The following is a 12,706-nucleotide window of genomic DNA, read 5'->3' on the forward strand; positions in this document are numbered from 1 at the left end:
ATGTATTGAGTAGATAATGAGGCTATATCCTCAGTAGCACAAATTATTTAACATAAAGCAGTGGTTTAAAGCTACTAGTTGTGAATTATTCCAAAACCTTTACCAAAGAAGTTCCCAAGATGAGGGCTGTAGATCACTGTCGGTTTAAAGAAAGAAATCTTGTCAGAGTACGCTGGCTCTTTCCTGTGTTTCCAGCTGCTAATTTGCATTAAAATATGGCTAAAAATACATCAGTTCTTCCCTAATATTACTTTGCCGTGGAAGTGTTTACTGTATTCACCAAAGTGTTGCTATGTACTTGTCTTGCAAAAGCCTTCAAGTCACATGAAGTCTCCTCATCCAGGCATAAATGATAGCATAAGAAGACAGTCTCTTCTCTAGCATTTACCTTGCAGGCTGTGCATTAGTGAAAGGATGCCTTTCTTCCCCCAGAAATAGCAGAAGGAAATGTTCCAGATTGATTTCAATTTCTCCTTTAAAGGTGACAGAAATATTTCCAACATAATTGCAATAGCTTTTGATAATATTACTATAATTCACTGTGTGTGCATTTTTTTCGACATAGACCTTCTCCTGTGCATCCATGAATTGCCTATGAAATGTTCTAAACTGAATTAAGAAAACACTATTTTAGTGCAGTATATTAAATGTACATTTCAATGTATTTTTAAAATACATTCTCAGTAAAATCTGTTGTATAGCTTGATACTTAAATACAATGCAAGTTCAATGTAGATGGTTGGAAAATAATTAACATCTTCAGTGTTATTTATACACTTACAAGATGTGCAGTGTCTGTCTCTTTGTACAGATGGGACTTCCTCAGATGTCACAGGTACAAATATAAGAGATAAAATCCTGTTCCCATTTGATTCAATAGAAAAACTCCCTCTGGTTTCAGTAGTACTGAGATTCCACGTTACTCAACCAAAGTACACAAGGCAAGACTAGGATCTAGAAAATACCGTTTAATGTATTTGCCATTTAGCAAAAATCTAAGTAATACATATAAATATAAAGTCAACGTAAAATATTATTGCTATTGATAATAGTAATATATAACATTAGTAAGAGAAAGCACCTATGTGATCTAAAAAATTCATAAACTGAGAGAAAGAAAACTTTTAAGGTTACTGAATCAAAAACTCTAGTCTGTATTCCAGAATGGAATAGAAATAGATTCAACAAGGGGTCAGTCTTTCAAGGACTTAATCCGTGTTTTAAAAATTGTCTAGATGTTTTTCAGTGCAATATTCTCAGGTGATTAATTTGGCAAAACCCCCAAATGACTACTACATTCAGATGGCTATTGCTGACCCCATCATAGAATCACAGAAGCATAGAATCATAGGGCTGGAAGGGATCCTCTACTTCTTCTGCAAAGAAAATCTCTTCCTGCATGTTTTATGCACACGACATAAAAGATACAGCTGAGCGTACAGTTGGGCTGGTTGCATTAATAGCATCCACAGGTTGCTCAATAGAGCTCCCTGAAACAGTCAGTTTCTCAAAATAGGTATGTTCATGGATATAACATTTCCAGCTTGGAAGAAAAGAATAATAAAATAGATGCCATGTTAAAATCATTTGTCTCAGTGATTCTCAAATATTGTTTCCTTTTTTCATTAATAGACTTTAGGGATAGTAGGAATGCAAAATTATTTTGCAATATAAAAACCATCCAAAGAAATGAACAGGTGGTGCTTAAATCAGAGGAGGAGGGAAATATGCTTAACCTGCGGTTCAAGGGCAGACTAGAAGAAAAAGAAGGACATGAATGTGTAGAAGAATACTGTGTCTTGGAGGAGGGAAGTATTTTGGACTGTTCAAGTGGATGAGCAGTAATTGAATTATATTTATAAATAAACAGATTCTTCCAGTTCTTCAAGGAGCATTAAACTGTAAATGAGCTCAAAATAAGACTGGTGATAAGTGGAAAACAGTTGCATTTCTGACAGGTAACCACCATTTCTGTTTGGTTGTTTTACTCATGATGCAGAATAAGAATGGAGTTCAGTTTTATCTGCATGTCTATAAAATGCAGATTTAAGTCTAGTATATGTCTGAGACATATGGCATGATTTTTTGTTTGTTTTGATTGTCAAAATTTTTCATTATGCAGCATAGATTGATAGAGACCAAGATATCCCAAAAGAAATTTCTAAAGGTAGATGCTGTCTTGAGCACATGTTTAAACTACAGAAGATGTAGGGACATGAAGCTGAAAACTTCTGAGCATCTTCAGTTTCTTTTGATATCTCTATGAATGAGAATCTGGTGTCTTAATTTTTAATAGTGACATACTGAGCATTTTGAGAGTTTAACATTCCTTTTTTAAAACCAACTTTGTTATGAAGCATGTAAAGAAAGAACTAGAACCATATTTTTCTATGATTACCTATATACACATTTCCAATTTTTTAGTTGCTTGTTTGTTCTAGTTCAAGTACAACAACAAAATGATGGTCAAGCCAAAATGCATTCAGTTCAAACTGTAATGCTTTATTTTTAGCAGCATGAAACAAGAAGATGATAATGGCTCTTTTCTGCCAATGCACCCTCATCTTCCTTTTTAGCTATATTAGGAAGGTTAGGAAAGCTTCTTTCCTTACATTTCTAGAAAATAAATACTTTCTTCAGGTCTTTACAGCTTCTGATAGGCAGATGATCCCAATTTTCATGTGCACTCTTTCTCCCTCAGAGAAAGACCCATGTTTATAGACAGTCCTGGTAGAAACCCCCATGTTGTTCTTAACAAACCCAAGACTTCCCTCAGTAATAGAGCTGTCCATTCTATGGCATTTAATTCTATGCATATAATCATAAAGTTTAGTTTGGTCATAATTTGAAATACATCCATCTATCTCTCCTGTGTGAGGTTCTCATACCTACTGTCCTAGAGACTTGGATGGAAATTCTTCTATGAATGATTTTTATAGCTCTACCTTGCAAGGGCTCCTTGGCAACCAAAACTATAAAACAGAAAAACTATGTTAAAATGGTAGTTTGTTAAGAATAAAGAAGCATGGCTTTTACTTTTCAGTATTAATTCAGAAGTTTTAGGTTCTTTTTCAGCTTGGCTCACTTTCTTCTGTGGCCCCAGCTGATCACTTTATTGGATGACATTTGGTCGCCAGTGTTTGAAATTCTTAATTATCCTTTCCAGCTTTCTGACATAGTGTTTTTCTTCTTGACTTTCACATACTGTAAATATAGCTCTGTCCAGGATGAATTCCATTTAGCAGACATTGCTTGACAGCCCTAGTAAATTCAGAATGATCTATTCATTCATCAATGTATGTGTATAATTTCCATTAAGCTCAATAAAATTTGTGTACAGCTGTAATAACTAGAGTCTTTTAACACGTTAGTGTCTTACTAATTGCCAGGGAGGTTTCAACAGTAGACTGAGATATATCCCCAGCTTTTAAGGCTCTGGGAGTGTTGATTTGAAAAATAAGGAAGGATTAATTTTCTTATGGGACTAGCTTTGCTGGGAGATCCTCCTTCTGCCCATCTTGGCTGGTATGTCTGTCCCACTGTGCTAGGACACTTTGCTAACCTACAGCGTGTGGAGTACAGGTCCCTGTTAACCCAAGTTGCAGGCACTTGCCGGTTGCAGGATAGGGGTGATAAAGCTTGCAGTCGTCCTGCTTAGGCTGTGGGAGTGTCTCTCTGCTTGCTTAGAAACATTCTCACATTTACACTCTGGAAAGGAAAGGTTAGGAGGAAGAGTAGGAGAAGTGTTTAATAACTCCATATAGTGTCCTAACACAATTTGACCATGTTTTCATTTCAAAGGTTAATACATTCAACTTGGATTTGTTGAATCATGTAAAGTAATATTTCAAAACATCCTCCAGAAAAAAAAAGAGTGAGTGCGTGTGTGTGTATATATATATATATATATATATATGATGGTTACCTTATTCTATAGGAATCAAAAATGCCTGAAGACCTTTGTAATGATTTTTGTGTGACAGATTCAGTCAAAGTTAATGATTTTGCAGGCCCCAGTTGTGGTTATAGTAAAAATAATTGCATTACCCCTGCTCAACTCATTGCAGTTGCTACATAGTTTAAATATTTTATGTAGTTTTTAAGGACTGATCCTATTCTGAGGTGGGGAAAAATGCAATAATCTGTGCCATTTCTTCCGTCTCAAACCACAAGGAAACTTTCTACTATCACCATTATTGAGATATTCATCAATCAACCTGCAGAATCTTCCTGTTTTGAATTACTTGTCTTATCCTTCATAACTATTTTTTAAATGCATGCCTACTTGTGAGCAATTTGAGTATGTTTTTTAAAACCCTCATTAGCATATGTTAAAGAGGTGGGAAGTTTGAACAACTCAAATCAAGTCATATTTTTGTCCGGTGGAGGACTTTGTGAAATATGTGATGTGCAGGTATATGTGTATAAAACCATAAACGGGTGATGTGCAAGTATATTGCTTTTGTTGTGATTGTTGGAAGGACCTTAAAAAGCAGAAATTTAGTTTGCAAAATGGTCTGCTGAGCTTTTAAATACTACTCAGAGGAGCTGTTTATTACTTACTCAGGTGAATAATAAAGGCCAATGAATACTGAAAGGGTTGCAAGATCTCATAATGAAAGCGGTAGGATTTTTTGCATGTCATGGTCAGAAGTTTTTCTTTTTTCCGTGAATATATACAGGCAGTTTCTGATTGTATATCAGCACTATTGCTTCTGCTGTAGCTAAAGAACAGAAAATCTAGGTTTACAAATTTGAAAAATGGTAGGATATAGAGCAGGAGGAGAACAGAAGATGTTAACGAGAAAGAAGTTACAGAAAGAGGCAATTTTGAACTAGTTTAATGACACTAGTTAATATTTCGTTCTTAGTTAATTCCCTCAAAACTCACATATCTTAATGATTACTGAACATCAAAAAGTGTCTGTGGGTCTAAGGAATGGGGAGGGTATGGCAGAGGGCTCAGCATGATGCAGAGAAGAGGTTACAAAGTCTCTATGGGAATATTTATTATTTCAAAACAGAGATGAGTATAATAACACTTAGCATTCATAGTGCACTTTTTCATTCCACGTTTACTACAGATATATTGGCATTACTTCTATGCAAGCATTTAAAATATGAATGTATTAATACTCAATATGGGTAAGACAAGGGAGGGAAAGGTTCAAGGAGGAAAAATTAAGGCAGTTGGACAAAATTACAGAAACACTTTTTCCCATCCCAAGACTGGCGCTTAAGCTTCATCCTGTGCTGTGCTTAAACCTCTAGGCCACAGCTCTCTCCTGGGATATCACATATTACGTATGGATGAGTTTTCAAAGTGACCTAAGAGATAGGCACTGTACTCCCTCTGAAAGGCAATAGGATTGAGGATCCTAATATCCCAAGGCCTTTCTGAAAATCTCGTCTTACATACGTTCTTAACCACTTCATCACACTCACTAAATAACAGGAGATACTTGTTAACAGCATGTGTATTAGTCACTGAAAATAATTTATCCCTGCTTTGGGGCTCCTCTAAAGAAATTATACCTCTCCATTTCTCAGCCTTCTCTATATAACACCTGAGAAATAATTGTTTTCATTTTTCTTTGCCTCATTGATTGTAGAATAAATAATCCATGAATAACTCCCCACCCTCATTATTCTACTGTATCTGGTGAGCAATAACTTTTGGTTCAGTATGTTTAAGGGCAGTGGCAGGAGGGATGGAGAGAGATGGAAAAGAGCGGTCAGTCTCTTGAAATCCCTAAACCATAAGGCTAGGATATGGCCAGGTTGTCTCAGTCATTTCTTGTAGGTGAAAACCATAATGATACTGTAATGCAGCTTGCTTCCTGGCTCGCTCTCGGAGTGAGAATTAATTACCGAATGAAAACATCTGCATTAGCGGCTCCTGCAGCCCCAGCTCTCTACAGGCGGGATGGTGCTCAGCCCCCCCAGAACTAGGACCGCTCGGAGGACTTGCCTGCTGGCCACCTGGCTCGCATCCCGGCAGGTTGGAGCTCGGGGAGCCGCTACCATCTCGGGTGCGCGGGGGAGCGGCGGGGAGAGAGGCAGGAGCCGACGGCGGGGGCTGCCGCTGCGCCCCGGGGGCGGCAAGGAGGCGCCGGGCGGTGGGCGCCGCACCGAGCCTCCGCGCCCGGCCTCAGCACCGCGGACAGCGGCATCGGCGCGGCCTCCCCGCGGCCCGCTGCCGGCCCCGGCCCCGATCCCCGCCGCGGCGCCCCGGCCCTGGCTCTGAACCAGGCGAGGGAGGACGAGCAGGGTCCTGGAGGCCGGAGGGGCGCAGAGGAAGAGGGAGGAGCCGGAGGAAGGGGAGGGAAGGGGAGGGAAGCGCTAGGGAGAGGATTTTCCCTTCGGCTTCTTTTTTTTTTTTTTTTTTTTTTTTTTCGCTTAGGGGGGGTGGTTGCTGCTGCTGGTGGCAGCATTTCCTCCCGCTGGAAGATGATGAATACATGAAGAGAGAGGCTCCGAGCCTGCTTCTCTGCTGCGGGAGTGTCTCTCCCTCCCTCCCTCCCTCTCCGCTCTCCCTGCTCCTGTGTGAGTGTGTGTTTGGCTCCCCGGCTGTATGTGCGTGTACACTGTGTATATATATCTGAGCTGGGAGGTTATTGCAAGCTTCTCTCAGCAGCGCTGCTCTGTGCAGGAAGAAGAGCTCAGCTGCAGTGGTAGCATCAACAGCAGCATTAGCAGCACCAACAGCTTTTTCTGCCTTTCTCCCTTCCTTTCATCTCCATCTCCCTTTCCCTCCCTCCTCCCCACATCATTTTGGGGATTGCGTTTTTAATCTTTCTCTTCTACAATCCTTGTTATTTGATATTTCGTGGCTTGCTTTTTTTTTTTTTTCCCCCTTCCTCTGAGAAGGAGGTACAGACACACATACACAAACACAGAGAAATAAGGGAAAGAAAAGTACCGGGACTTATCCTGCTGCTGCAAACCCAGAGATAGCAGACGAAGAGGGGGGTTGGCTTCTACCCCAAGGTAAAGCCCTGCCCCCTTTACCTCCTCACCCCCTCCTCTGAGAAAGACAAGGAGAGAGAGAGAAGGGGCCAAAGTGGAGAAAAGCAGGTCTTCTGCGGCTGGCATTTGGAGTACAGGGAGCCAGGAAGTGAAGGATGGTTGTGGTTACCCGAGCTGGCTGCAGGGCAGCTCTCTTCCTCTGGATTTTCAGCAGCATTAGCTGCAGAGCCAGGACCGCTCTGCCTGCATCTCGTAAGTACCCTTTTCTAAGAAGCATGCACAATTTCAGCTCTGCAATAAGCCAGAGGGGAATTCCCTCAACTCTGTGAGGCTGATTATTTTCTCTCTGCTGGTGAATCTTGTGTTTGATTTTCTGTTTGTTTGTATGTGTATGTACGCACTGAGGTTTGATATTGTTCGCAATGCTCCCTATCAGACCTTCCTAAGCGTAGATGATTTCAGTGGTAGCTGGTGTGGAAAGTTGAAAGACCTGCTCTATGATATAGTCTTGGTTCTGCAATGGAGTCAGAGGGGGAAAGGAATCAGATAGAAGCTATTTAAAGTTTGGGGGGTGTTTTTTGTTTGTTTGGTTGGTTTGTTTTGTTTTGGTTTGGTTTGGGTTGGGTTTGTTTTGTTTTTTCCCACCTTCCTCAGAAGGTATGAAATTTGCATTTGGAAGTACTTCACTTACACAGTTGTGTGAGGGAAAAGAGGAGATGTGAGCAGTTTCCATAACTAGTGTTTTATCAAGGAGCAGCAAGAGAAAATTTTGTCTCATTTGAAGAGAAAAGAATGATGGTGAGTTGATGTGACGGAACTGAGCCAGGACAGCTTTTCTTCAGAGTGAAGTTTTGCTTCCCATAATAAAATGAGCAAAGGTATTTTAGAGAGACCAGCAATTGCCCCCCTAGGGAGGCAGAAATAGCAGAGAAATGATCAAGCATCTGCTGAAATGCTGAACTTCAGATCGGCGGAGTGCAGAGGACCTGTACAGGACCCAATTCTGCTATCAGTGTAAAAATGACAGCGTACTCATTGATTTCAATGTGTGTGAGATCAAATCTTTAACGTTGCACTGAGCTGTAGTTTCCAGCAAAACATTTGCAGGTAGATGTCAGTGTTAAGTACTTAGTTGTTTCTCTTCAGACCATGTAAAGCATTTGCCATTTGCAAAGTATTTTTGAAATGCATACTGAAATAAAGCAGAGCATTTTTATAGAATCATCAAAAATAGACACTACTGTTGACTTTCTCTGTTGTTTATAGAGGAAAGAAATGTCATGAGATGTTACAGATAGATGTGTTGGTTTTGTGTGTATTTGAATGGGGGCTGATTCTACTGACCAAGCAGGGAATTGTCTTAGAATGTAATGTATATACTGCGTAGAGATCTATGTGGATCATTACATTTATTTATTTATTTACTTAGGAGCAGGAATGAACAATGCAATGATCAGAGAACTGGAGCACTGCTGTACTTTCTCAGTGCGTTTCTATCTGTTATCGTCTGATACCTCATGAAAAATAAAACAATGATATTGGTCCAGGATTTGCTTGCACTTAGACATTTATTTATGTGTCAACAGAAAATGTACAGCAGTGTCTCCATTGTATCTAGGTCTCAGAGGCTGTAGGATGTTCAGTTATTTTTCTGCCTTTGATTTAGGAGAAATATTGATCCTGAGGTTTACTGCTTAGTTTTGACCAGCTATCTAATTTTCCTTCTGAATATTATTTCTTCATGGTCATCTCTGAGACTCTGCATAATAGGAATATACAGGGAGACAAAAAAATATTATGATTTAGGTTGTCAGAAATCTTTTCTTAGAAAACAAAGTTCCCTATACTGATTTCGATAATAGGATTTCTGATTTATTTTTTTTTTTCATTCAGTAACTAATGGCTGTAGTTTAACTTGAAAATGACCTACAGTGGGTTACCAGATTAGTCAACAAACAAATCTTTTAACTTTTGAAAGAAGTTAGTAGAGAAGTTGGTGGTTGTATTAACATCACTATAACCAGAAATTCCATGAATAAAGGATATATATAATCTTAATTACAATTTACTCGTATACGTTCCCATCTTGACAGGGTTTTTTTGGATATTCAAGGATTTCTTTATATTAATTGATCTTCCAAGAGCTTATACACTACGCTCCTTATGTAATGTATAGCATTTTATTTCTGACTCACTTCTGAAAGTGAAATGGAGCTGGATTTGTTTACTGGAAACAGAAATATAGCTAGAAGTACACATCAGCCTTCAAATTACAAAAGGAGTGTTCACATTGCAGTACATGCTTAAAATTCTTGTGAAGACATACAGCTGCTTGGGAAGTGGTACCAGAGTAGGAACTCAAGTGCTGTGTCACAGTGTTTTGGTGCACCACTTAACTGGTTATTCTGTTGCACGCTTTGGTATACAAACTGGTCACTGTGCTGTGTTTTCTGGGATTGTTTGTCACTTTGTATGCAACTGATTGTGAATGACATTGGGTAATTTTGTTCTCCTTTGGCAACAGAATGCACATAGGTTTTTATCTTTTTTTTTTTTTTTCCTCATTGCTGGATTTTGAACATCGTATTGGGAATACTTCTGAAAGAATTAAAAATCTGTGAAATGTAACTTTGATGTAAAACTGATTTCCAGCCACATTTTTATTTTCTCCTCCATTGCTACTTTATGTTTTGACTTTGAAGTAATGAACAATAGCAAATTTATTCTTTACAGTACTTTTTAGGAAGTATACAAGATTCATGGTGTGTGGTGAATTACGAATCCCTATATATGAGCTTACTCTTCAGTGTTTTTTTACAGTCTGCTTGTGCTGACAAAGAAAAAGATACAGTTTTCAGAAAGAATAGAATCAGACATCACTTATGTGAATATATTGCATCTCAAATGTTTGTTTACTTTGCAAAGTCAGTAAATCTATCTCTGTCATTAAAATGACGTCTCTTAGTAATACTGATTCAGAAGGGATCCTGTTGAAAGCTTTGAATCTCATTCAGTTTTATCTCAAGATGAAGTGGGTGTTGAAAGCCCATCTTGTAGTACAATAAACGTACACTGTGATGCAGTATCACACACACTAATACTCAGATCTTACTGTAAATTTTATTCATAGTCAAGTTTTTCATACTTTGGCATTAAATTCCTCCTTGTGGTTTTTTTTTTGGTTTTTTTTTTCTTTTTTTTTAAACGAGCATAGAGGGATCAAAACACTCTTAACTTCTGGAATCAAGGCTAATGAACAGCTCAACCAGGAGAGGTCATCACAAGATAAAAAGTAACACAGAAAATACAAATTTAGTGCTTTATAGTCTTTTACATGGCTTATAGAGGGAATGATAAGAATATGACTATGGGTAGACTAACTTTCAATTGTGTTCTTATAAAAAAGACACAAAGCAGCAACCTGGTGTTCTTAATGAGAATGTTAAAGGGATTCATCATAGGATCTTCTGCTTCTCTATGAAAGCAACTCACTTTAAAAGTAATTGTCTTTCACAGCTAAGTTTTATTTTTGGTTGTCTGTTTATGTGCAGTGCAAACCTGATCAGTACAGAACTAGGAAAACTTCTAGTTCTGATACTTTTCATGCTATTGCAGTAGGTCTCATACCACTGCTGAAGTTGAAGTTGAACTGCATTTTACAATAATTGATGCAGAAATCAAATGAGGGGCAAGTATAGTAAATCATTAAGATCTGCGTATAAGTGAAAATATGCATCTTTTGGTCTGTATGGCACCCAGACTTCCCTTAGTAGCTTGGGTAAGTGAGAAAAGTATTAAAAAAGTGTAATATGCCTTTTGAAAGAGCAAGGCGTTGCACAAGAAACTTCTTTTCTGGAGTTCTGGACTATATAGAATTTGAGAATCTACCCTTCAATTCATGGTGCTTGAATGTTGGGTGTCTGGAGATGTCATATATTCTATTAGACTCATATTCTAGTGTTATCTTTCTGGAAATTTTTCAGACATAATGGTATTTTGTGAAATCTGGTCAATTCCAGATGTGTTAGATCTGATTAACATTTCTTAGGTTAGGTCCTGTTGTCAGAGATTCCACAGAATTCAGTTTCAAGTGTAACAAAAAACTTTCACATAGGTTTAACGTTTAATCATTTTTTTATGCCTGGGTGTCAAAGCACTTACAAATATACTAAACTTTTAACCTGAGGGCCTGAGTTTTCTTTAAGACTGTAGTATTTCATAACATTAAACTTATGCTTTCTTTTTTTTTTAGAAAATTTTAGCTATAAATTAGACCAAAATTTACACCCATCATTATACAGTATTATTGTCATTTAAGGTGCTATACATCACTACATAATAAAATTAACATTCAACAGGCAAACAACAATTTGTTAATTGGTTATTATTTAACAACATTGAACTGGGTTATGCAGGGTGACTTTTTAAATGAATATGCTTTTCCTAGGACCTTACATGTGAATGAAATAGTAATAAATAGTCTGCTGTCATTTCCAAACTGGTGACAGCAGCTAGAGCCTGCATCAGTGCTGAAAAAACAAAGTTTCAAAGAGTCCTTAACTTCTGTGTATGCAACAGTACATACAGCCTGCTTGCATACATTCATCTATCTACAGAAAGTCTGAATCAAAGTTTGATGTGGTCAGTGGGCATTGAATCAGTTGCAAATGTCATTGAATTAATGTTTTAAAAACTGTTTTTTGCTTGGGTTCTTTTTGCTTTGCTTGTGTTTTTAGTTCATTTATTTTTTTAAACTCTGGTGCAATAACACGGAATAAAGCACAAAAAGTGCTTCAGTAAGTGGTCCAGTCTGCAAGAAAGTTTGGAAGTAAGGTTGAAGACTATGAATTGAAAAACTGTCTCTGCGAACATCGTCTGTTTCTTTTGCAAGGAGGAGAGAAATATTTTTTGATTATCTCTCATTTTTTTATTCAGGTACATTTGGAAGATTATTTCAGTTGATGCAGTTGTGACAGAAAATATTTTATATATAATATATTAATCAGACATTAGAAACTGAAGATCTGCTTGGATAACTCATCACTATGGATGCGTGACAGGCAGTAGGTTTTCCCATAGGAGTTTTTTAGGAATTTCAACTTGCATCTCTAAATCTTATAAAGCATCAGATCTCATCTTCAGTGTTTAGTAATTATAGCAATATTTAAGACTTTGTAATAGTCCTAATGCTTGGGGCAATAACAAGCTATGCACAAACTATGGGAGGTTTCTACTTTTTCTTTTTCTACATATGCAGAAGCTGATGTACCTCTGAGCAATTTGACTCATAGGTCAAACAAAAGATAGCTTGAGGTGTGCCACCGCCCATGTCTGTATTTCCTAAATACCAATCATGGTCGGTCTTACAAAAGTACACTTGCAATTGTGTTTCAGTCACTTCAGATAGAAAATGTTAGAGAAGCAACATCAGTCTTCTTCATCAGATGAAACTGAGTGACTTTTTCATTTTGTTAGACTTCAAAATTTTAAAGTATAGCAGTGTTTAGAAAAAGGTAATTTGATGAGGGCATGATTTCCAAAGTCCACATGAACATGGCATCCTTCTTTGAAAGATCAGGAAGGTCTGTGGGACAAAAAGACTCCGGTAGCTTGAGTCTTCTTCCACCGAGGGAAATAAAAGTTATGCCACTGATTTTCAGAACTGTGTGGTTATGTTTTTTTGTCAGTGAGAAGTTCTTGATTCAGTCCATTGGTATAAGATACTAGAAATAATTAA

General features: G+C 38.0%; 1 protein-coding gene across 1 annotated transcript in view; it reads left to right on the forward strand.

The window, feature by feature from the left end:
- The first annotated feature begins 6,409 nt into the window (after positions 1-6,409).
- CNTNAP2 (contactin associated protein 2) overlaps positions 6,410-12,706 on the forward strand; it is a 1,163,712-nt gene continuing 1,157,415 nt past the window's right edge. The window contains exon 1 of the mRNA XM_063325644.1: positions 6,410-7,221. Coding sequence (XP_063181714.1) covers positions 7,125-7,221 — 97 coding nt within the window. The 5' untranslated portion in view covers positions 6,410-7,124. The remainder of the gene's footprint in view (positions 7,222-12,706) is intronic.

This window comes from Chroicocephalus ridibundus, chromosome 2 (genome assembly GCF_963924245.1).
Source record: "Chroicocephalus ridibundus chromosome 2, bChrRid1.1, whole genome shotgun sequence".
NCBI classification, from domain to species: domain Eukaryota; kingdom Metazoa; phylum Chordata; class Aves; order Charadriiformes; family Laridae; genus Chroicocephalus; species Chroicocephalus ridibundus.